The 24,859-nt window shown below is 41.2% G+C and overlaps 1 protein-coding gene across 3 annotated transcripts in view; it reads left to right on the plus strand.

Annotated features, from left to right (window-relative positions):
- The window catches only part of PIAS1 (protein inhibitor of activated STAT 1), a 49,615-nt gene that overhangs the window by 19,922 nt on the left and 4,834 nt on the right, over positions 1–24,859 (plus strand). For all 3 annotated transcript variants that reach the window (XM_081171145.1, XM_081171147.1, XM_081171146.1), the window contains exons 2-13: positions 2,172–2,616; positions 13,137–13,221; positions 14,318–14,365; positions 16,572–16,662; positions 17,252–17,386; positions 20,569–20,674; positions 21,432–21,505; positions 22,409–22,569; positions 22,785–22,915; positions 23,252–23,426; positions 24,093–24,235; positions 24,811–24,848. In XM_081171145.1, the coding sequence (XP_081027271.1) occupies positions 2,172–2,616; positions 13,137–13,221; positions 14,318–14,365; positions 16,572–16,662; positions 17,252–17,386; positions 20,569–20,674; positions 21,432–21,505; positions 22,409–22,569; positions 22,785–22,915; positions 23,252–23,426; positions 24,093–24,235; positions 24,811–24,848 (1,632 nt within the window). The remainder of the gene's footprint in view (positions 1–2,171; positions 2,617–13,136; positions 13,222–14,317; positions 14,366–16,571; positions 16,663–17,251; positions 17,387–20,568; positions 20,675–21,431; positions 21,506–22,408; positions 22,570–22,784; positions 22,916–23,251; positions 23,427–24,092; positions 24,236–24,810; positions 24,849–24,859) is intronic.

The following is a 24,859-nucleotide window of genomic DNA, read 5'->3' on the forward strand; positions in this document are numbered from 1 at the left end:
TGGGCAGTTGGTGTACTTCTCCTTACTTATTTACAGAACCGATTTTTTAAAAAGAGTTTTCTTGTGCACTGGGAATTTCTTCCAGAGATTTTAGATTTGAATTTTTGGCTAAATGAAGAGGTGATTCACAGACAAACCATTTACAATATATGTGTAATACTATCTGTGATACTGGGGAGCAGCTTCATGTTGTCAACGGCTCCTTGAACAACATAGAAATTTAAGGGATATCTGATGGTCCCAGTGAAGGCTAGCAAAAATTCAAAAAATTGAGGGGCAGACTATGTACATAACTGAGGGAATACTGAATTTCAAGCTACTACTCAGGAGCTTGGGAGTCTAGGTGCCTTGTGTGGTTTTCTTAACCACCATGATCTCTTCCATATAAGTCCAACGTAAACTCTTCTCTTGAGATTGCTTTAAGAAAATGAAGGTAGACAGCACAGTCCATGTTTAGGGATATATTTTACAATTGTAGTAATAGTTGTGCTTTATTCAGTTTCTAGTAGGAATTAAGTGAGTTTGCTGTATAAATCACTAGGTTATGATGCTTTAAAATGTTTCATTGAGGCTTGTTTTATCAAGGTGATTGTGGCATTCTTGAATACTTTTTTAGACTTCACAACCCACAGTTGCTCACTTTTATTCCTTAGGTTTTATATTTTCGTCCATTTATTAAGTTTTTTTTAAAGGATTTGTGTATCTTGCTGCACAACATATAGAAGAAATGGGGATAGCTCCTCAAACAAGTTTTTTGGGGTCTAACACACAGGGTAGTTTTCAGTTGATTTAAAAGCCAGTTTGCTGCCTTTGAGAGTGTATAACCTTTTGAGCTTAAACTCCACAAATTCTGGGCGTGTTAAGTATACTTTCGTAGATGGAAAAATATTTCAGACTTGTGAGCTCCACCCTTGTTTTTCTGGAAGCCAGTTCTGGAGATTTAATAAGGCTCAGCCTGGCCCAAGGAGGTCTAGATTTTTCATATTCATAGGTGTCAGTATAAAACTTCTAGGGGCTAGAGCAGATGTAATGCAACCATTTACTTGAGAGTTGCAGGTTATATATTGCATCAGCATTCCTCCTGCTCCCAGTTCTTCTGTAGTAACCCTCAGTCTTTTGACAGTTTGGATATTATGCACAGGCAAGCTTTAGGGGGGAGTATAATGGAACCATGGAAAAGTAATTGTTTGGGATATGAGGCTATACGCTGTGTTAGATACTGGAAGGATGGGCAAGAGCTTCTGCATTAGCCCTGTTTATTAAGAACAGAAGTACACTATTTATTTGTGACATTTGTATGCCTCTCCATAGCATGAAATTTTCTGGGTAGCTTGCAATAAGTAAGTAAAAAGCAACTAAAATACAAACAAAACCATTAAGGGGATGGGGACGGAAACCTACATTGATGCAGTGAAAGCACTGAAAAAACACCCGAAATGACACCAGGCAAACCTTCCTGGGAAGAATTTTCCATATCAGGGAAAAACCAATGCTGAAAAGGCTCTCTTCTCCCTGGTGGCTGCCCACCATTTGGCAAGAGCACCCAGGGCAGGACCTCTAGATATATTCTTAAGGTTTGAGAAAGTATATCTGGAAGAGTGGGATGTTCCAGGTAGCCTGATCCCAAGGCACTGAGAAGCTAGAATGAGTAGAACCATTTTTAGAGAGGAAGAGATCTTAGGGCAAATTGAATTATGCCTGCCGTAGCGAAAGTGTTTCTCAGGCCTCAAGTTTGAAGAACATTTACAATCCACTGTGGATGGCTGCTTCTCAAACCTCATCAAAGTTAGTAGGGACATGGCATTTCATTCCAAAAGGGCTTGTAGGGAAGTCGTTTTTTTCTGCAGCCTCTCATATATGGAACTCTTTCAGAGAACAACTCTGTAGAACCACTCCGTCCCTTCAAACCAACGTTCAAAGACCATCTCTTCTGTTTAGCCTTTGACTTAAGTCATTATTCCTCACCCATAGCCCAAATGATGCCTAAATATGTGGAATTGCATTTTCTTATGTGTGTGTCTTGTTACCCTGGTCTCTCTCCTCCCTCCTAAATTATGCTGTAAGTTCCTTGGGGCAAGGTTCTGTCTTGCTTTGCTTATTCTGCAAAACACCTTGTACAATGATGGTGCGATATTAATAACACTTATATTGGCTTTTTGTTTGTCTTCAAGCAAATGGTGATGAGCCTCCGAGTTTCTGAGCTGCAAGTACTTCTTGGATACGCAGGGAGGAACAAGCACGGCCGCAAACACGAACTCCTTACGAAAGCCCTGCATTTGCTCAAATCTGGTTGCAGTCCTGCTGTCCAAATGAAAATCAAAGAACTGTACAGGCGGCGGTTCCCACAGAAAATCATGACCCCTGCAGACTTGTCCATCCCCAGCGTCCACTCAAGCTCTATATCTGGTACTTTGTCACCATCTACCATTCCACAGCTTGCTTATGATAGCCACCCTGCAACATCACCTTTGCTCCCTGTTTCTCTCATGGGACCTAAACATGAACTGGAACTGCCCCACCTTACCTCAGCACTCCATCCTGTCCATCCAGACATAAAGCTTCAGAAATTACCCTTTTACGACTTGTTGGACGAACTGATAAAGCCAACCAGCCTAGGTAAGGACTCATCTCTTTGCCCTGGCCTTTGGCACTTGAGATGTGTATTTTAGGACCCACCCTATGCTTCTAATTGTCATTTGTTCTAAACGGTGTTTAATGTTAAATTTTAAATTGTTGTGACCCACCCTGGTGGTGAAGAGCAGGTAATAAATCATATTAATAATAAGCAATGATTGTTACTTTTTACAAATGCCCTCATTGTGCATGGGGGTATAGGGAATAAATACAAGGTCATTAAGCTATACTTTTCCTTCCTTGGGAATGCTGGTGCATAGGTCTGTCGGTTGCCTTATCCAGTCTTTGTCTTAATCATTTGCTAATGGGAGGGGTGGGGGCGGATGGCCCATTGCAAAAAGTTTAATCTGCAGGCAAGCAAGAGGGAAATAAGGTTACAGATATTGCCAGCATATGTAATTAAATGTCTTGAAGCTACTATGGGTGTAGCCCACAGTTTTGTCAAACATTTCACCCAGAGATTGTTTGAAGGAAGCAGTCATTTGGATACCTTTTCAAGAATGCAGTTGACCTACTATTTAATAATGTGAAGAGCAGGAAGTTTTGTCATAATCAGTTTACAGTGGTTCATTCACAAATTATTCTCCAAGGGATGTTTTATAGGAAGCTAGCTGTGGAGTACTACCTTAAATGTTGGTAAACATTTAAGTCTGAAAATCTATGAATTTAGCCTTTCACATAGATCCACAAAAGTTGGCAGTTCACAAAAGTCTGTGTGTTAGCTTATAATTTATTTTAGTCTTTTGGGAAACTCTTTAGTTCATACAGTTCAGATCTGGCAAGGCGACCTCAAGCTTGAAAAGGTGCTCCTTAAAAAATAGATGTGAAGATAAGCATTTTTCAAAGTTATTTGGTATTGTCATAGATAATGTTACCATGCATTTAACTGTCCTTGTCAGAGCATTGTTCTCAAATAGTCGTTAACACTGTCTGTCTCAAGGTAGTAAACAAATGGGTCTGAAGCACTTAGTATTTTGAATGTGCCCTTCATTTTTTTGGAACACTTGTTCAGTCTCTAAAAGGCTGATGTAAATTCCAGTCACTTGTGACTCTTCCTGCCTGGATTATAGCCAACCCTGCAGGGTCTCTGGCTTTCTATCTCTAGGCCCTTTCCTAGCACAACAGGAATTTTTGTTTTCATGCTGTCATCTTGGTGACTTGTGGAAGAGCTCAAGAAGAGTTGTTTCCTTGGGAAACAGATCCTAGGTCATTGTTACTCTTTGGATATATTTTATTTTGTCAGTGGAGTTAAATACTTTCTGGACAGGATGATTCCCTTTTTGAAATACTTACATGGTAACCATTCGAATTTCCTTCTGATCCCTCCACCCCACCCTTGTTTGGTGATGGCAATCATTAATGGCTTAGGGATTTGACCTCTTCGATATCTTGAGAAACAGTGTTCTGCCCTGATAATTGTGAATGACACTGTGTACCTCTCTCTTTTAATGCATGTAACGAGGATGATAAGTTGCTTTAGTTCCAATGCTTACCTTGCCTGATAGCAGTTGTCTGTGGATTAGTGAGGCACTGGAACCTCTAATTGTTTGAAAGATGATCAACTCACTCTTGATTGTCTAAGAAACATGGGAATAAATTTCTTGCTAGTCCTGGCCATATTCTGCCTAAAACATTTGCAGCATCAATCTCACCCCATCACCATGCCAGTTCTGTTAATAAAAGGGCATGGATACAGTGACTGCAACAAAGACAGATTTATACTCCTTCTGGCCCCAGGAGAGCTTTGATAGACCTGGTTTCCTAATGAGAAGGCAAGACAAACATTCCTGATTTGGTGGACCATAGTATCTGGGACACAACTGCTTGACAATTTCCTTAACTGTAGCAAAATTATAGCTACTTCTAACTCTAGCAACTTCTGGCATCCCTCTCTGATTCAAACTGATTAACAACATCTAACAACTTTTTATAAGGAACCATCTGGGCTTCTTTTTTCTCCTGTAATTTACATGGGAGTTCATTTGTGTTGAAAACTATGTAGCGGAAAATGTCATTTAACTGTTCTTTGAAGCAGTCCTCATTTTCCATGGGTTCTGTTGTGTAAGTTGATTTGTTCTCGCTTTCCAAATTACTTGCTTGTGTAAAGCAAGTGCAATTCAGCCTCATGCATCCCTACTGTAGAAAGTGTATGAAAGACTTCTGTTTCTATTTTTCCATAAGGGTTGTTAGAAAAGAGTGTTGTGGTGACACCTAGAGATGGAGAACAAACATTACAGCACAGTTTTAGTACAACAAGCATCATAGATGAAAAAGCAATCTTTTAGTCCTAAGACAGGGGTCTGCAACCCATGGCTCCGGAGCCGCATGTGGCTCTTTTACACCTTTGCCACGGCTCCGGGGCGGATACTAGCGAGGGGAGGAGGCGCATTGTGCGCCCCGACACTCCCCACTGTGGTGGGCGCTGTACTGGCTGTGACGTCGCATGGGGGCGGTGCATGCGTTAGTCACGCACCATCCCGACGTCACCTTCCCGGTTTTGCGGCTCCCAGGTTTTTTTCCCTTCGGAAACGGGTCCAAGTGGCTCTTTTTCTCTTAAAGGTTGCAGACCCCTGTCCTAAGAGGTTCCCAGATAGCTAAGTGTAGAAAAGCCATTGCATGTATGCTTGTAGACCCATTTCAATGTCAGTGGTGTTAAAAGAATGTACGTTTGTGCATGAGATTTTTCTCCAAGCCATTCAAGGAGCCTTTGGAGAAGATGTCTTTATTTTCCACCCCACTCCCTAATTTGAATATGCTTTTGTGGCAGATTTATCTAATGAGGTTGTACATAAATCTCATAGGGTGTCTTGTTGAGAACAAACTGAACTGAACCTCCTTTCTTAATGCCCCGAGGAATCCCGGCTTGCCACATCTGGGTGTAATACCTTTAACTATTAATAATAACCCAGTGCAATCCACTTAAATGATTCACGAGGATGAATGGGAGTGAAACCAATCTGTTTGTATTCTAGTTGATTTAAAAACACGAGCTGATCTGCCTCAGGTGTACATCTCTAACTTTGCACAATGCAAAAGGGTTGAATAAGGCTAAGGAGCATTTTCCACTGACAATGAGTATTTTTTAAAGGGCTTGGAAGAAGATTTCAGGTTCTTAGGCATGTAGACCGTCTACCTGCTGTTTTTCTTTCTTTATTAGGGCACTTATACCCCACCCTTCTATGTCTGACAAATGAGCCACTCAAGGCACTTATGAACGATGTTTAACACATTTAGCAGTACAATCTGAAGAGAGTTTTTAAGTTCTGTTGAGCATGCTTAGAAATCCTCCCTATGACCAGAAACCCTGATAAGGTAGTGTTTCGGCTTACAGTGAGGGTTCTAAGTATGTTCAACACACTCTTCAGGCATTGGCACTAAATGTACAAAGGTCTGGAGAGCAGCCGGCATATCTGGGGGCATTGGGGCAGGATTGCTTGCTCCTGTCCCCATTTTAATGCAAATGCCAGAACATGGCTATAGAGATGCATATTATCTGCATGCTAGTGACTGCCAATTCCAGATCCCTGAGTGATCTTTTTCAGCAGTTTCATGTAGATGTTGAAGCTATGTGCGACACTATATATATGTTGTAGGTCACTTTGAGTTAACCTGCTGAAAAAAGGACCAATAAATTTAAGAAATAATAATATGCACCAGGAGGAACTAACAGGGTGCTATGTGGCTGTTGTGCACTTCAACTCTGATCACCCCTGAGTGTTCATCTTGCTGGCTGGGGCTCATGGCAGTTGTAGTCCACAAAATCTAGATGACATCACATTGGCTATGCTTTCTTGTTTACACCAAAGGTGAAAATCTTGAGCAGGTATCTCCCAGCACCAGTTCTGAAGTCCGTACTCTGTGAGGGACCAAAGCCACTGTTAATAGAGTGCTCTCAAGCCCCATCCATGTATGCCAGTAGTAGGGAACTTTTGGCCCTCCAAATGTTGCTGAACTACAACTCTCATAATCCCTAGCCATTAGTTATCTTTGCTGATGGAAGTTGAGGAGCAGCAACATCTGGAGGGCTAAAGACTGTCCACACTTGATGTGGGCACATTCCTTAGGGACACAACCCTGGCTAACGTCTTGTACCTATTGACCACAGTTTTGGTTGGTCAGGTTAGGTTTGCTATAAAAATATTCTGATGTATTTCAATCTTCTGTAAACATTTGTATCTTCAAACTGCAAGAAAGAGTTCCAGAGCTGGGTTATCGCCAGCTCAAAATCTTCATATTGAAGACCTTGGCTAGATTTAGAAACTTTTGAGAACAGGCAAGTGGAAACATGCCATATTGGGTTAGACAAGTTTGGTCACTCTAGCTAAGCTCCTTGTCTCCAAGAGTGGCTAATATTAAAATGCTTGAGAGGAACAGGACAATTATCATTTTAACGTCATTCACATTTTGTTCTTGGCAACCAGAATTCATTTACAGTTTTAAAATGAAAAATACTGTTTCCCAAGGAACCTGCTTGCACAAGGTAACTTGAAACCTAGGGTTCACAAATACATTTGCCAGTGAGCACTTTATTTGGGGGGGGGGGGTGTTTAGCAGAGGAAACAGCTTTTTAAAGTTGGCAAAACAAAAATGTAGAGAGCGCCTTTTTTGTTGTTGGTGGGATTAGTATCATGGATTGCTACGCAAACACACTATTCCCTACCCCAGTAAAACCCCTTTTCTGGGCAGGAAGTACCAAAGGGATGTTTTGTTTTGAGAGGGATGTTTGAGAAAATCAAGCATTATGGGCTTCTAGAAACTAGCTGGCTACCTAATCCAGGCCAAATTTGTGAGACCCTGCTTGAAGCTGTGTGAATATTTGGTATTTCAAGTCCATAAACTTTTGGCACTTCTTGTTTTGTCAGTAAATAATACTTACCTTTTTCATAACCAATAAAGATTTTATTATGTGAATGGCCTGTGGCCCAAGCATTAATAAACTACATGTACATCAAACATTTTATTAGAGAAACTGAGAAACTCTTGTGGGGGTGGGAAGCAATGGAAGAGAATGCACATACAGTTTTATGTTTTGTGATAGGATTTCAAAAGTTTTACAATTGAGTTGAAAGGATTTGCTGCTTTCTTCTGCTCTGGATGTGATATTCTAGTGCAATAGCTACTCCTTTCGTACGGTTTAAAAAAACTTGGAAACAATGATTTTTTTTTGTTTTATTTTTTGTTTTATTCTTCATTGGTATATTTTGCATTTAAAAGCTGAAATTCAAATGAAAACTTCAGTTTTACATTTTGAATTCTGGCAGACCACATTCAGATTCCACCTTCTATTGTTCTAATATATTTTGTTCTAAATCTTTCCCTATTTTTAAAAATGAAATTAGGATCTTTTTAATATCCTCTTCACCTCCTTTACTGCTGCTTCCCCTGTTCTGCTATCTCCTCTCCATCTTGAGGTAACAGGCTCTAAAACCGTGGGGGTTTCTCCATGCCACTCATTACTTGCAGCACGCACTCTGGAAAAATCTGAGCCTCATCTGTTCATATACCGACTAGCCATAAATCCAGCAGGCATTTTGTGTCCCCAAAACCCTGGGCTGCTTTTCTGTTTGACTTAGTGGTGTTTTGTTTGGCACTTTAAGAAGTATTGCTTCAAAGAAAAGTCCTCCTCAAGAGGCAACTGAAAGATCATAATGAGCCAGAAAGCAGCAGTGGATTTTCATTGTTTGTACCCACAATACAAGGCTTGCTTTAGGCATTAATGCCATGTCAAAGAAGCATAAGTTTTTGGTAGAATAGTGCGTTTTTCCTTGGTGTCTGCAGTTTGTGTCTTCTGCATAGAGCAGCTACCATGATGTCTAATGTATTCATGGCCACAAGCATGGCCACATCTGCTTACCAAGACCAAGTGTCCCAGCCCAACAGCATGAAGGTCACTTGTTGAGTGCCTTGCCTCCATTAGTCTCTGAGATGCCTCATGGTATGAAGAGAATAAGAGATGAGCGTTGTTTGGGGTGTTATAGCTTTTCGCAAATGACAGAAAACCATGTCTCTTCCATGAGCCCTTTGCTCACCAGCAATTATCCCTCAGTCCTTGAGAATGTGCAGAGGGCTTGAGAAGGGTGGTGTGGGTCTGATCTCATTTGCTCTGAGATTTGGAGAAGCTGAGAAACATCAAGAGTGTCTTACACTGTTTTGGTATTTTTGAGGAAAATCTCACATCTCCCCCAAGCCTTCTGCATTTTCTCAATGACTCTCTGTGCAGAGAATTGGTGATGAGCACAAATAGGAGCTGGCTAGTAAGCCAAGTGGAAATTTTGGGGTCTTTACAAAACCATGCTGCCTTATGCCACCCACATTGCCTTCCACTATGCCGTGGGTGATCCTCAAGAATACTGCCTCTTTTCAACCAGTTCTAAGAGTTGATGCCTCTATGGCTCTTATTTACAAATGCTGGATTCTGCTAGTGGGAATTATGGCTGGCTTCATTCAGCAGAATCCTTAGGAGTTGCACCAACCCTTCTCCATGGTCCCATAGCAGAGAATAGTATCTGTACCTAAATATAGGATCTTTGTCCTCAAAATGACACGCTGAAGCTATTTGAAGGTATGGAGGAATGAGTGGAAATGAAAACACAACACACACACACACACACAAAATAACCACACAAAAGGGAACAGATTTCTCTTGCCCCTGTTGAGTCCACAGTTAGCAAGTGTCCATGGCCATGATGTTGCTATAGGTGTGCCATAGGCTGTGCATTATCTGGATGCATCAAGCCCTGGCAATACGTGTCAGAATTCTTGCAGGACTCTACTTCCGTTGAGCCACTGCATCTCTTATGGACCTTAATATGTTTGCTATAATGGTGTGCTGTCTCCAGGAGATTCCTTTTGCATCACATTCTCAGAAAGAGAAATGTAATGCATCAATTCAGCAATAGAACTTTCTCATTTTAAATAAGTCGGAGTTTATTGTACTATGAAACCTACCCAGCAGACAGTTACTTCCCTATACATTTTATCCTTAAGTCATCGCAGTGAGCTCTTTAATTATTTAGCAATGGCCAATTTGCTAGGGAAGATGGAAGGCGTTCTTAGCTAATAAATTGAGCTGATGACCATTGAAATAGAGTGGTGTAGCCTGCTCTAGGCTGAATAGTACAGTGTTCATCAAAGGCAGTAGAAGAGCATTTCTGAATGATTATCGGAGGGGAGCTTTTCCCAACACGGCAAGAAATATTTTAAAAGAGAAAGATTGTGGTGCTATATTTAGCCACTGGCTACTACCAAGAGAGAGAGAAGCACATGCGCTTTTTTTAAGCGGAAGGAAATACAGGCATCCCAGCTAGATTTTACAAATTTTCTTTCATGCCTTCACATATGAAACATTTTCTCCTGCAGCTCTAATTGCATCTCTTAACCCCAGTCTTCAATATACACAATTTACATACACCTTCACTTGGCCAAACACTTTGTGTGTGTTTCACATGCATATCTTTTAATGTGCCTAAAAAGAAGAGCCAGGCAGTGTGGTGTTGTGGATATAGTGTTGGATTTGCATTTGTCCAGTCATCCATGGATCTCCTTGGGCTCTTGTGGCCTTTGCCACTTTGCGTGGTAGTTGTATGATCTAGGGCAGCCTTTCTCAACCTTGGGTCCCCAGATGTTGTTGAACTACAACTCCCATCACCCCTAGTTAGTAAGGCCAGAGCTCAGGGATGAAGGGACTTGTAGTCCAACAACATCTGGGGACCCAAGGTTGAGAACCGCTGATCTAGGGAGAATCACCCATGTGTTGCTGTCAAGCTCCTGAGGGGAAGAATGAGATGTAAAGTATACGTCAGCCTTTCCCAGCTTTGTGTCCCTCCAGATGTGTTGTATTTACAAAAGATCCCAGCTGGCACAGTCATGGTGGCTGGGGCTGATGAGAGTCGGAATTATACAGCACATCCGGAATATACCATGTTGGGTAAGGCTGATGTACTCACTAAATGAAAATAGATGATAGAAAATTTTATCTTTCTCCTCAAATAAATACTTTATATTAAAAGAATTTCTGCATTTTAGAACTGTAAAATAAGCCAGGACCCCAGAATAGTCTGCAGTGTTAAAGCATAAGCAATAACTGAGCCATAATCCTCCCCCCCCCCACTATAAAAAAGACTCCTCAGCCATTTCCCCAGGGGAGATGGTTTTGGTTCTAGAGTTCTGGCTAGCTTCCATCTTGATGAATAATATATTGTTAGTGATATATTTGGCTCACTCTCAGTTCCCACTTACAATCAGGAAGATTATTTTTGCTTTCAGTTCCTTTAAATGGTGCAGCTTTCCAGCCCAGTGTTGCCAAATCTGCTGTCACACAAAATATGCCAGTGTAGTGGTAGGCTCTGACTTTGGGGTCGCAGGTTGTAATACATCGTGGTGGTTGTTAAAAAAATTCCCAGCTTGGAAGGAAACTTATTTAGTCACTGCAGTGTTGCATCCTTCATTGAAGCCAACTGAGAAATGGAAAAATGAATGTCTAGCTTTTCCCAGGATGCTTTTTTTCCTGTTTTTTTGGTATTTTAATTAAATTACCCTGTTATTTGATGAAACATAGTCCCTTTTTTGTTGAGCTAATTCTTCATTGCCTTGTACTGCAAGCACTTGTTTGAACAGATGTATACTAAAAGCCTCACAGAATCAAAAGACCTAGGTATTTTGGAAGCAGAGTAATTCATTGTGAATGAGTTGATATGCTTTTGCTCTGTGAATTACTCAGTGAATAGATACATTGAAATGATTTACAATGTTACAGGTGTCAGTGTTTTTAGTGGGAAGAAATGCAGTTTAAGAAACTAGTCATTTGAAAAATGCTAAAGTCTATACAGCAATTACCTGATGACATCTATAGTGGAATAATAAGCTATTCTGATATTTCAGAAAGAGACTGGAAGCATCTGAAAGTTTACTGTGTTGGCTACTCTTAAGGCTTACCTCTTTGGTTCTTAGGACCACTGTTTTTTAAGTTCTGTATCAAATTGTCACTTTTTGCATGGTTAAGGCCTACATATAAATCTAAGATTTCAATAAATATTGACACTATGGAGATTGGCAGGGTGTGGGTGGGGGCAGGGAGGAAAGCCTGAAATATATAGAGAATACATAGTCTCCTGTCAAAGCTAAACTTGCTTTATTGTTTTATTCAGCGTAGCACTAAGCAACATGTTTCCAACAGCACAATGATTTTCCCTTCTCCCCTGACACAGGATGCACACGGGAGAAGGAGAGTGGGGATATACTGTTACTGTAGCTTACACCAGCACAACTACGGTATTTTGTTGGCTACCACTGATGTACCAGATTTTACTATTTGATATATTTATGAAATTTGTAAACCCATGCATATTTGTACAAGCAAGGTGGGGAATATATCCAATGCTAGCTAGAGAGATGGGTGCAGATTCTCTGTCCTACGCTACTTAAGTGCTTGCATTAGTGGAAAATAGAAACCACAAAGTTGGTAATAAAGTAAAGTAAGTATAGTATTGGGGCTGAAACTGTTTTGTATAGCAAGTCACCAAATCTCTGCTAATCCTTAATATTGTATGTTACACTTTATAGCAACATTGAAAACATTTGGATGTTGTGTATGTCTTTACTATAGTGTCTACACAGGAATTAACATGAGTGGGGAAACCTGTGGCACTCCAGATATTTTTAGCCTCCCAGCTCCCATTGGTCCCAGCCAGCATGGGCAGTGGCCAGGGAAAATGGGAATTGGAGTCCAACCACATCTGAAGGTTAGCCACCCTGCTGTAGATTGCTTTGCACAAAGGTTTATGTACTACACATTTGTAGTGAGGAAAACTTTGTCTTATGAGCATTCCATTCATTCCAAAAGTGTATATATTTCATAGCAGTTCTTTTTTTCTAGTACAGTGGTACTTGGTTCTTGAACTTAATTTGTTCCTGGAGTCTGTTTGACTCCTGAAATGGTTTGAAAATCAAGGTGCGGCTTCTGATTGGCTGCAGGAGCTTCCTGCACTCAAGCAAAAGCCGTGTTGGACGTTCGGCTTCCAAAAAATGTTCACAAACCAGAACACTTGCATCCAAGTTTGCAGCGTTCGGGAGCCTATTTGTTCGGTAACTAAGACGTTTGGGAACCAAGGTTTGACCGTATTTCTCTTTCGGAAGCATTGAAAAAATATTCAAGTTGATCAGGGGAGAAGGTAAGGGTGCATTACTGGGAGAAGTATCCAACTCTAGAATATATGTGAGGTTGTGGATCTTCTTTCTGATTATAGATGAAACATGGGCCTGGCATTAAATTGGCTTTCTCCAACCTGGTGCCCTCCAGAAGATGTTGGACTACAACTCATATCATCCCTGACCATTGGCCGTGTTAGATGGAGCTGATGGGAGTTTTATTTCAACAACACCAGCTTGGGGAAGGCTGTGTTCATGGCTTCTCAGGAGTGGGTGGGGTGTCTGTATTTTCCAAAATGGATGAGTAGAGTGATCCTTCCTCTTGCACACTCAAATCTCCTCTTATTTTCCCATAGCATCCGATAATAGCCAGCGGTTTCGGGAAACCTGCTTTGCATTTGCCCTGACTCCACAGCAAGTGCAGCAGATCAGCAGTTCCATGTAAGTGGTAGTGATCTTTTGACACCTTTTAGTCCTGTGCATCTGAATTCTGAAAACGCATAAACCATTTTAGAGTGTGTGTGTGTGTGTGTGTGCATGTGCATGTGCATGCGTAACTGTAAGATTGAAAAACAAGACAGATGTTTGGAATTTAATAACCAAAAGTCAGCTAAAAGAGAGTGGTTAGAGTAGAAGTGCAAGGGAGAGCTACAGTAATTTGGAAAAGGGTTTTTCTGTATGAGTAAATCAGGAGGGATTTGGAGATGGAGTGTCCGTCATGGAAGTGAGGACATATTTTTATTTATTTACATGTTTTAGGGGTTTATACCCTCCCTTTCAACAAACCAAAATTGCAAGAAGAACTGTTAATCATGCAACACACTGACCCAGTGGTCCCATGGTATAGTCTGAAGGCACATGAGGCCACCACCTGGCTGCAGCTAAGCAGGTCCAGGTCTGGTCAGTGCCTGGATGAGAGACTACTTGGGAGCCGCAACTTTGCTCCCCTGGATTCCATGTCAGAAGAAAGGCTGGATATAAAATGTAAGAAAATAGGTAAGTAAGTAAGCAAGGAGTGTCAGAGCAATCAGTAGAATTAAAACAGGTTGGATTAAGAGGCTCAGGAAAATAAAAGAGCTTGCCTGGAGAGCCTCCCAAGATGGATCCCAGGCTTTTTGAGTGTGTTGAAGCGTAGGCCTGTTTCCCAAAGCAGCATATGAAAGCCCATTAGAGTCCATTGCCTGAGTCGTTTAATGAGTGCTGGCCCAAAGCTGTCTTTATGGAATTGCTATTATGTGTTCTGTTTGTATAATTGGGCAAAGTGATACAAGTTACAGGAAGCACTGCAGAGGTCAGTTGCCCATGTACTGGATCAGATCAAAGGTTCATTTGCTCTAACATCCTGCAAAGGTTGGGGTGTGTGTGTGTGTGTGTGTGGACAGTAAGGTATGATCCTGGCAAATAAGTCCAGTTCTGGTCAGTGACTCAGCATAGACTGTGAGTGACATGTTTAACTTTTCAGACCTTTAAATACTCAGATCTTGCATTGGTTTATTGTAATGTACAGTCTTTAACTGATGTCTAATGTCTTTGCTAGGGATATTTCTGGAACCAAATGTGACTTCACTGTGCAGGTCCAGCTAAGGTATTGTTTCCCTACAATTCAGTCTTTGTTTTGGTGGACTTTGCCCCCCCCCCAAATCTACCAAGGATGGTTGAGATTTGCATATATGATCATGCTTATTTTACATAAATTTTATTTGCCCTGAGACCTCCGGGTATAGGGTGGTATATAAATAATAATAATAATAATAATAATAATAATAATAATAATAATAATTATTATTATTATTATTATTATTATTATTATTATTATTATTCTGTTTCCAATAATTGTGGAAAGAAGCACAATAACTCTATGCACTGTAAGCTCCATGCACCCGCCCTTCCCAGTAATATTGATAAACAGAGAAGCAGCAGCTCCTCATTACTTCCTATGTTGCTTTTACTTGCCTGTGGCAGAAGAATTGGCTGCTGCTTTGATTAATTCTGTCATTATCTGCCAGAGGAGGACTTGCACCTTGGTGTGTGTGTGTGTGTGTGTGTGTGTGTATGCACCTTCAGGGGGGAGGCTGTATGTGTTGTGGTTGAGAGTGCTTGATGCAGCCCAGTAGCCATTTCTAAATCAATGAGACCTAAAGCCCCAGAATGATGCTCTGTGCTAGTAGCTATGCCTCTTGATATCTGTGTGTCTTAATTGCATCTGACACGCTTGTCACTTTACTAGCCCCTGATTCACTTGTGGCCCCACAACTCCTCTTCCCTCTTTCCACCCTGAAACAGGATCTTGTTCAATGGATTCAAGGAAGACAGAGACAGGGAAAGATTGTTCACTTCTACCTTGCTTTTTGCTTAACACCTTCATGTGCAAACATTAGCCTTTTAAATCCATGTCTGAGTTTCAGATTGAACTAAAGGCAGGTGATGGGGAGAATCTAAACTTCACCCTCTTTCCATCCCCCAATTTGCTAGCTGTTGATTTATTAATGTGGGGTATAATTGAGTCTCCTCAGGAGCATGTAATTTCATTCATTCTGTTTAGTGATGTTTGTTGAAAGGGTTGTAGCAGCCTCTTCCTCTGAATTTAGCCCTCTGCCTCTTGAGGTCTTATCTTTCTTTTGTCAGCATCTTGGATAGGGAGGTGCCTGCAGACCCACAGAGGAGAATCTAGCTCGTGCAGCAAGCACTGATATCAGGAAGATGAATGGAATTGGAGTGTGGCTGAACTGAAGCTCTAGAATCTTGACTGTGTGCGCCAGCAGTAATTAGAGAGAGCTGCAGCCACGGCAGCTGTGGAGGTGGAAGAGGGAACAATAGGAAGGAATATCGCCATTGGTTGTAAGCAGCTTTCATAGGACTATGTTAGGTGGAAGAAGCCTGTGACAGGCTGCCTGCGGCACGAGCCCTTAACCACAGGGGTTACATGCAGGATCCATGGTGGAATCTAGGGGATGGCTCAGAAATACTTTTTAATGTCTTTCTGTTTTACTCTGTAGTTTAGTTGGGTGCACCATCCAGAGAAGTTTTATGATATGAGATGGCATACAAATGACATAAATAAAATTTGGTTGGGGGCTTTAAGCAAATCCTCTTCCCAATGGTGGCGATACCTTTTTAGGTCATCCAGTGATTGAACTAGAGGACATGGCGCTCTGATGTGCATACAACAGGTGTTTCCCCATTTTTGCCTTGGGATGGGGACTGCTCTACACAATCTGTGGAAGCCTCCATACGCGTATAAGAGTGTGTCTTTTCAGAAACATCTGTCATTCGGGGAATGAAGCTTTTGTGCTCCCCTCTGGGGGCCCCAGTCTTGCTTCTCTTCCAATAGGAGTCTGTAGCCTGTCTGATTTATTAGCTTTTGAGGCCCCCAGGTTTCAAAGTCTGAAATATTTAATTCAGATTATACCTTACACACTTGGTAATTGGATGCAAAATAAGATGTATGTAGATTTTCTTAGCTTACATAATTGTGTTTTTTTCTTTCTTTCTTGGAGTGGGGTCTTTGCTACCATATTGACTCACGTAAAGTTGTGATTGTGTATGTAAAGTGAGAAATTGTGGGCTTACTGTACAGTGATAGAGCTGGTGGAAGCATAGCTGTCTGGCCTGGGCTGATGGTATTTGTTGTCAAAACTATCTGGAGGGCATCAGATTAGTGAAGGCTGCTTCAAAGCACTATGGGACACTGGCTCACAGATAATGATATTTCCCCATGTCACTTGTAGTATTTACGCACCCTGTATAGAATTTAATATAAAATGTCCCTGAACTCACTGTCTTGTCTTTAGGTTTTGCTTATCTGAGACCAGCTGCCCACAGGAAGATCACTTCCCACCAAATCTTTGCGTGAAAGTTAATGGAAAACCATGTAGCCTTCCTGTGAGTATCCTCAGAAATTTGGCCAATAGTTAAAGATGCTTTCTTGGGGGGAAAAAGAAAGAAATTGTTTGGGGGATATTGAAGTGAATAGTGGTGTCTTGAATTGCACCGGATAATTCAAGGCAATGCTACCAAAGTCTTGTATTGAAAGATTCAACAAGTGACACACAAGAAAAGCAAATGAGCTCTTCTGTGACTCCCACTTAACAATGTTTCATTGCCATTTGCCATTCATACCCTCGCTCACATATAGACTGGGGTCTAGGGAAATTTAAAGAGAGCAGGAGTGGGAGATCCTGAGAGGGACTTTGGAATCGTTTTACTCTGTACTTCCTGTCCAGTTTGCTCCTCCTCCTGAGAGGTTATAGGAGGATATCAGGGACTGGATGTTGTTTCCCATTCATTAAGAGATGGAAGGCAGTGAGTAAGGGGAGGCACTGGTCATTGGGCATCAGGTGCCTGCATCTCAACCTCAGTTCCCTATCAATAAAAGGGATATAACTGACTTCTGGAAGGTCATTCAAGGTCAAACAAGGTGGCAAAAGAGAAGTTGCTTTGCATATTCACGGTGATGTGTGTGTTGTTTCAGGGCTATCTTCCACCAACCAAAAATGGGGTTGAACCAAAGCGACCTAGCAGACCAATCAACATCACCTCACTTGTGCGGCTGTCCACGACAGTACCAAACACAATCGTCGTCTCGTGGACTGCAGAAATAGGAAGAGTGAGTTACAGTTGGCTATCAGAAGGGTGGGACGGAGCTGGGGCTGTATGCATCTGTAGAAATTCATGGAGTTTGACTAGTACTGTCAAGATTTAATGCCTTTGTGGAAATCTTTCTGTAGTTTCTTACGCTTTTATGTACTGACTATATCTTAGTTTACCTTGCTACATTTCAGTAGGGACCCTGAATGGACTGTATGTAGACGTGTAAGAGAGATATGGAATATAGACAGATTTATTTATGTATTAAATTTGTTAGTTGTTTACGAAAAAAGATACATAAATTAAAACCAGGGTGGAAAAACCATTAAAACACCCCGTGCATTCTCAAAGGCCACGTACAGTTAAAAGCCAAAGGTCTGGTTAAAATGAAATGTTTCTGCCTGGTGCCTGAAAATATTCAGCGATGGCACCAGGCGAACTTCCTTGCGGAGAGCATTCCACAGATTGGGAGCCACCACTGAAAAGGCCCATTATTTTATTGTCACCCTCTGCACCTCCCATGGAAGTCCATGGAAAAGGGCCTCAGATGTCGATTTCAGGGACCAGGTTGGTTCATATGGGGACAGGCAGTCCTTGAGGTAATGGGTCTGAGCCGCATAAGGCTTTGTAGGTCCTTGATTGAGAAACAGAAAGCTTAGATAAGAAGATGGAGAAAGGATGTCAGTATTGGATTTCCAAAGACTTACTGTAAGCAAAAGAAGAAGCAATCCCAATGCCATTGCTTGACTCCATGCAATTAACATTTAGAGCCCCCACATAAGTTAAAGGGTCATAGAGCTGCATGGTACATTCAGTCCGGTAGCCACAAGACTCAAACATGATTGCCTTCTGGAACTTGTAATTAATTCTACAAGGTCTCATAGTGGGTGTTAGTATTTGCAATACCATCTGGGACTTTCAAACACAGATTTCCAGTCTGGATCAACGTAATTCAGGTAAAGGCATAATAACCTTGTTCCAGCTTCTGTGCCATGTGACTTCTCTTCCCCACCCCCCAAAATTTCCATCAAAACTTGCTGTGGGCAAGTTCCACGCTCTGTAGATTCAAGCTGTCAGTAAATAATGCTGTTAATTAGCAGCTCTTGTCTTTTGCCCTAATTGAAGCATTAAATAAACATGTAGCCCTCTACAAGTTTGATGGGGGAAACATTTTTAATAACATACTAAGCAATGCTTAATAAAGAAAGGTATGAGTTTGTTATATCTGGCACTTCTTTTTTTAAAAAAGCAATGGTATCTACAATTATGGAAGCTGGACAGAATTGGATTCAGATTCCAGCAGGATCCTTTGTGCTTCTAAAGACCCTTGCCTTGAGAGATTTGAGCTCAGGAGAATAAGGCTTTTAGATCAGAGGATGTGGCTTCTAGGCAGCCCTGAGTCCCCAGGTTAATTTTTTAAAATTAACCACTATCACCCTCCTCTGCTTTCAACTCGTTTTGAGGCTTTCAGGCAAGGCAGCAGGAGATTTAGCTCTAATGTCTCTAGCAAAGACAGCTTGTTTGGAGTTCTTAAAAGTAATTTCTGCTACACAGAGCAATGCACTATTGGTCAAACTTTCATAGCATACACGGAGGGAGGAGGAGCACACCAACAACAGGAAGGTGGGAAAGCCAGTAAGGTGCACACATATTTTGATAAGAAATCAGCATCTTCAGCTGTCTTTATTGGGGCAATCTGTGGAACACAAGCTTTAAAAGTAAATAAACTTTGACTGCATCACTAAAAATTCAACGCCTCCTTTAATGGAATGTCATCACAACCAACATCTTGAACAGAAGGAGTGACGATAGGAACCCACTAACATACCATCTTGCCTCAATAGCCGAGTCTCTTGAAGAATCAGGTTTTTCTGTTTTCTGGAAAATGTAATTGGCAAACTAAGAGTACTGTGATGTCCATGCCTTCAGAATTGGCTAATTTTATATGGGTGAATTCGAAGAGAAATTGATTCATTCACCTGACAATCTATTCATTGAAACTGTTAAATGGTGGTGACGTATATAGGTTTTTCTACTTTGGAAGTGGATGTTTCTGTACCATCTGCTTATTATATTTGGATTAGCTGAATAGATAATTTTATTTTTCGCTTCTGTTGTATTCTGAGAGTAGCCAAATTATTTTTAGATGTTTATGCCAAAAAGAATGGCAGATATAGATAATAAATAAATGAAACTGCCAATTTCTTCTTTGAAGTTACAAATCATTTTCCATATAGTCACTATTTACAGCATAGGAATTCTGTAAGACAGTGCTAGCAGGCTTGCATTTGGAGTAAATCAATATATTTATTACTTTGTTTCTGATGTAACAGATTTACTTTTTAATTCCCCCGCATTGACTTTGAAGATATGTTTAAATTAACTTTGCTATCAGTGCCAATACATTTTGAAGCTGTTTGTAAACCACAGTTTTTACATTATTCAATGTTAGTGTTGCATGTGCTGGTACAAGAATATCTTTCTTAAGCACATTATAAAATATAAAAGAACTTTATGTTTTAAATGTTATTAGAGAAAATGGGCTTGTTTTGCCCTTGATTTTTTTTTTTACAAAGTGTTTTTATAGGACTATATTGTAGTAGTAATACATGCTTATGGTTAGTATTTTTAAAGCTTCTTTTACATTTGTGATATGCTTGTAACTGTACTTACACCTTATGCCTTTATGTCTCCTCCAAAGACTTCAGTATGCCATTGTTCTGCCTGCCTGCCAAACTGTGATCAGTTGGTAGATTTTGGAGTGGGGAAGGGGAACATGCTGAGTTTCCCTAATGGCCACAATTGTTGAGTTAGTCATTGCAATATTATTATCATTGGGTGATAATAAGTCTCATTTGGACAGACTTTTTTTTGGTGTTCTCTTATTCCAAATTCACTGCCAACTGTGAGTTGATAAGGTGAAAGGCTTCATGCAGGGCATGCCTACTCTTATCCTGATTCTTCGCACAAGGTCTGTCTTTCGACCCTGAGCAAAAAAGTAAAAGCGCCTTCCATTTTTTTCACTGCTGGAACTGTGTAGACATAAATGAGAGTTGTGTTGCACACGTTGCCAATGAATTCTGCCTCTGGTTCCTGAGGGCTGGAAAAACAGGTGGGTGGGTGGGATTCGGACATGTTAAAATAAGACACATGCTCACTGGCCAAGCTGATTCTCATTTATTCTTGCTTTTTTCTATTCAGAATTATTCTATGGCAGTCTACCTTGTCAAGCAACTGTCGTCTACAGTCCTGTTGCAGAGGTTACGAGCGAAAGGCATCAGGAATCCTGATCATTCTAGAGCACTAAGTATGTCCACTTCATGCATATTCCTAATATAAATGTCCAGATAGATAGACAGACACAGTGATAGCTATTCCTCATGCAGTTAATGCTGCTGTTTGTGATGAGGGCTTGAAAAGTTCAAGGAGCCCAGAATGAAGGTTCTCTCCATGCTCTGATAATTCTGCCGCATCTGGGGTCCACAGCTTCTGTGCAGCCCAGCTCTTAAGTTTCCTTTGCAAAGAAAAAACCTCAGAATATAAAGCCTCCTGAACTGGAGTGGGCTGGTCTGCATGCTGTTTTTTTGGGGTTGCTGAATCTTGGAAGTGAATGAGTGTGTGTGCTGGATTTAGGATTACCCTTTATGCAGCCAGTGAAGTGGACTCTGGTCCACAAAAACTTAAGTCATAATGAATTTACTAGTCTCTTAGGTGCCACAAGATGCTTTATAGTTCTTTCTGGGTTGGTGTTTATTCCAGACCTTTCTCTCCTTTTGCTCATTAGTTGGTCTCAGTCTAGGTCCGTTTCTGCCTCCATGACTTTCTCTCCCTTTCCCACCTTCAGTATCCCATGGGTGAAAGGTCAGTGCCTGGTGTCTTGCCAGCTGATCTTGGGGCTTCTAAGGTGGCAGAACTTCCTAACTCCACCTACAGCAAGTGATGGTTTCTCCAGTTAGGATTCCTGTGCTGCTGATCTTTCCAGCCTTTTCAACCAATGTGTCTGATGGATCTTTTAATAGTTCTTTTGTTCCTCTCCCCACCCCCATTTCTTCTTTCCTTGACAGTCAAAGAGAAACTAACTGCAGATCCTGACAGTGAAATAGCAACAACCAGCTTAAGAGTTTCTCTTCTATGCCCAGTAAGTCTTAACTTCTCTAAAGTGGCTTTATTTGCTGTAGCAATGCCAATTTGAATAGAAGTTGAAAACCCAAGGTTAATTGATGCAAAGGGTCTTGGTGTTCAGAAGGGCAGAAGTCTGAAACTGGCAATATCCTCTTGTGAGAAGGCCAGGTAATTGGTATGGAGCAGTCTCCCATAGCCTACAGCTCTTGTCAGCCTCAGCTGCCTGTAGAATGGGGCAGATCAAGTCAAATTTTAGCAGGAAGGATCTCTTTCCACTGTGAATGTCAGAGACAGCCTTGTCCAAGTTGCTGTGCCCCTTGCTGGATGTTGCAGTCCAGCAACATTGGGGGGGGCACCCAAAGGGTAGCCAACCCTGTCCTAAAGCAACCTCATTTTCCTGCTACCTGATAGTGGGGCATCATTGCCAGTCCTTGACTTGTAAATGGGACAGATAATTTAGCTTAGATGTATCAGAGGCTGTCCTTCGTCATGCTGAATGTGACAGTGATAATTCTGTAAGTTGCTTTACAGAGGTGAGAGGTATTTTTCTCAATCGGAGCACACAATCCCAGAGATGAAACCTGTGAACTCTGAGGCTGTGAAAATGGTTCTGTAGTGTATGGTTTTTAAAATAGGACTTGGACCAAATTGTGACTTGAGATATTGGGCAATATTTACACCAGAGGTGTTGATCAAAGAGACTCCACTGGGAAGATCATATTGGGGAGGTGGACTGATTGCTGCTCATGCAGACAATGGAAGGAGAGTGTGTCTTCCACTCTTATGTGTAACCTGAATCTCTTGCTTGACTTACCTGGAGTTACATGATTTAAAAATGCATCTCTGTTAAGCAGAGTCCTTTGTTCTTTTTTTGTAAATCAAGGCATAAAAAGAATGCTTTCGCTTTTTATTTTAATAGCTTGGTAAAATGCGGCTGGCGATACCCTGCAGGTCCCTGACTTGTTCACATCTGCAGTGCTTTGATGCCACTTTATATATTCAAATGAATGAGAAGAAACCCACCTGGGTTTGCCCTGTGTGCGACAACAAAGCTCCTTATGAACACCTAATAATTGATGGGTAAGTACTTTTTGGAAGCCAGTAAAAGCTGGGTATAGTGAAGCAAGTAATGTGCCTGGAAATATTTTTGCCCTTTTTGTAAAGGTCTGAAACCACTGAGGTTGTGCTTGTGTGTTTTTGCCACCTCTGATGGATTTCAGAAGCATGAATGTTCCTTATGTGCAAATTCCTCCATGCTTTATGGGTGAGTTTCTAAGGAGGCTCTTTTTTAATAGGTTGTTTATGGAAATCTTGAAATACTGCACAGATTGTGATGAAATTCAGTTTAAGGAAGACGGAACCTGGGCTCCTATGAGATCAAAAAAAGAGGCACAAGAGGTGACTGCATCTTTTAATGGAGTGGAAGGTGAGTTACTGAAGTCGACTTGCTAAACTGCTCTGTTCCCGCTTTCTGACTTTTTCATTTTCTCCTCTTTGTTCTGGCTCATGATTTTGGTGCTTTGTAAGTGTGTCATTCTTAAGTGCAGACCTTACAAAGCTATCAAGTCCTCTTGAGGCACACTGTTCTGGAACAGGTTGATTATCTAGATCAGCTTTGGGTTGATTTGGAGACCTCCAGATGTTTTGGATTACAACTCCTTTCAGCCCCCAGCATCTTATGGCTGTTTAACTGTATTTTAACACACACACACACGTTGCAATTACCAATTGGGACTTCAGCACTGGACTGGTCTCTTTCTAGGTTGCTTAAGTTCTTCTGTGGATCATCAAGTGTCCTCTCATCAGTCAAGCAAAAATAAGAAAGTTGAGGTGATTGACTTAACCATTGACAGCTCATCGGATGAAGAAGAGGAGGAGCCATCGGCCAAGAGGAGCTGCCCTTCCCTGTCTCCTGCATCACCCATTAACAATAAGAGGTGAGGAGACACTTAGCTGCCTTGGGAAGTGGTGGGCTGCAGCTCAGAGCCCTCGATGTGATGCTGTGTAGGCAGAGCTCACTGTTTCATTTCATGGAACTTGTAAGCCATCAAAACCTTTCAGCTTAAAAGCATTGTATTGCATTCAGCTGAAGTTATGTTCCGAGAAGACTCTCTGAAATTAATGGACCTCGGTCAGTCAGATCCATTAATTTCAATAGGTGTGTTCTGATTATGAGTAACATGGAATGCAGTCAGTGGCATTTTAATGGCAAATGTGGCCCTTCTGTTGCTTCTTTTACCCATAAGAAAGAAAGTTGTTACGGTTCTGGCAAAAAGACTGTATCCAATGCATTTTTACAACAAATAATAATTGAGAATTTCCCTGAGGCAGTACAGTTTCTGGGCCTATAACAAGTATTGGGACAATTGTGGAAGCTAGATGACACCTCTGACATTGTAACCAAGGTGATTAACTAATCAAAATACAATAGGGTATTGGCATGAGTGTATTTAATATAACCGTATATTTTGTTTTGGGAAGTGTGGAAATACCCTACTTCAAAAAAATGCCTTTAATGATGAACTAATTGTACAGAGTCTTTAGGGATACTGCAGGAGGAGTCTGCAGGCCCCATCTTCTAAACTCAGGCTTCTGCTTCTTAGCATTTCAAGTATGCCACATCAAGTCTCTCCTGTTTCAAGAACCCCGAGCCTTCCGGCTGTTGACACAAGCTACATCAACACGTCACTTATACAAGACTACAGGCACCCGTTCCATATGACACCCATGCCTTATGACCTCCAAGGTAGGTTTCTGACAGGACAAACATCATAGATAATAGTAATACCTGAAATTACTGTTTGGATATTTTAACTTTTTAAGAATGTTTCAATTGTTTTCAGAAGGCTTTTAAACATATTTCATATTATTGATATGTTTGCTGCCCTCGGCTTCTTTGGGTGGAATATAAACTGAATTAGTTACTGTAATTAGTAGTAGAGAAGCAGCCACCACATTACTGAGTGTGAGGTATTTGCCTTGAGTGATGGAGCCTTTCACAACCTTGCTACTAATGTCCTTTTAAACTGATGGTGTTGGGGGTTGAGCCCACAATCTAAGATATGCAGAGCATGGTCCCTACAAGGTTTGGCCCCTTTTCATGGCTTCACAAGGCCTGTCACCAAAGGTTATAGCAAAAAAACCAACATACTTAACATATTTTTCTTTTTCCTGTTCCTAGTTTAAAAGAAGCACTGTTTGAGGAAGGCCGGAGGCTTAGCAAGAGTGATGAGGATCTGTGCTATATTCTGCTTAAAGCTGTTTGATTTTGGGGTGTGTGTTTTGAGAAAATGAACCTGTTTCATTTTGCCTTTTTAATAGGACTGGACTTCTTCTCTTTCTTACCAGGAGACAATCAGGTAAGCTGCTA

Source organism: Podarcis bocagei, assembly GCF_964188305.1.
Source record: "Podarcis bocagei genome assembly, chromosome: 14".
NCBI lineage: Eukaryota > Metazoa > Chordata > Lepidosauria > Squamata > Lacertidae > Podarcis > Podarcis bocagei.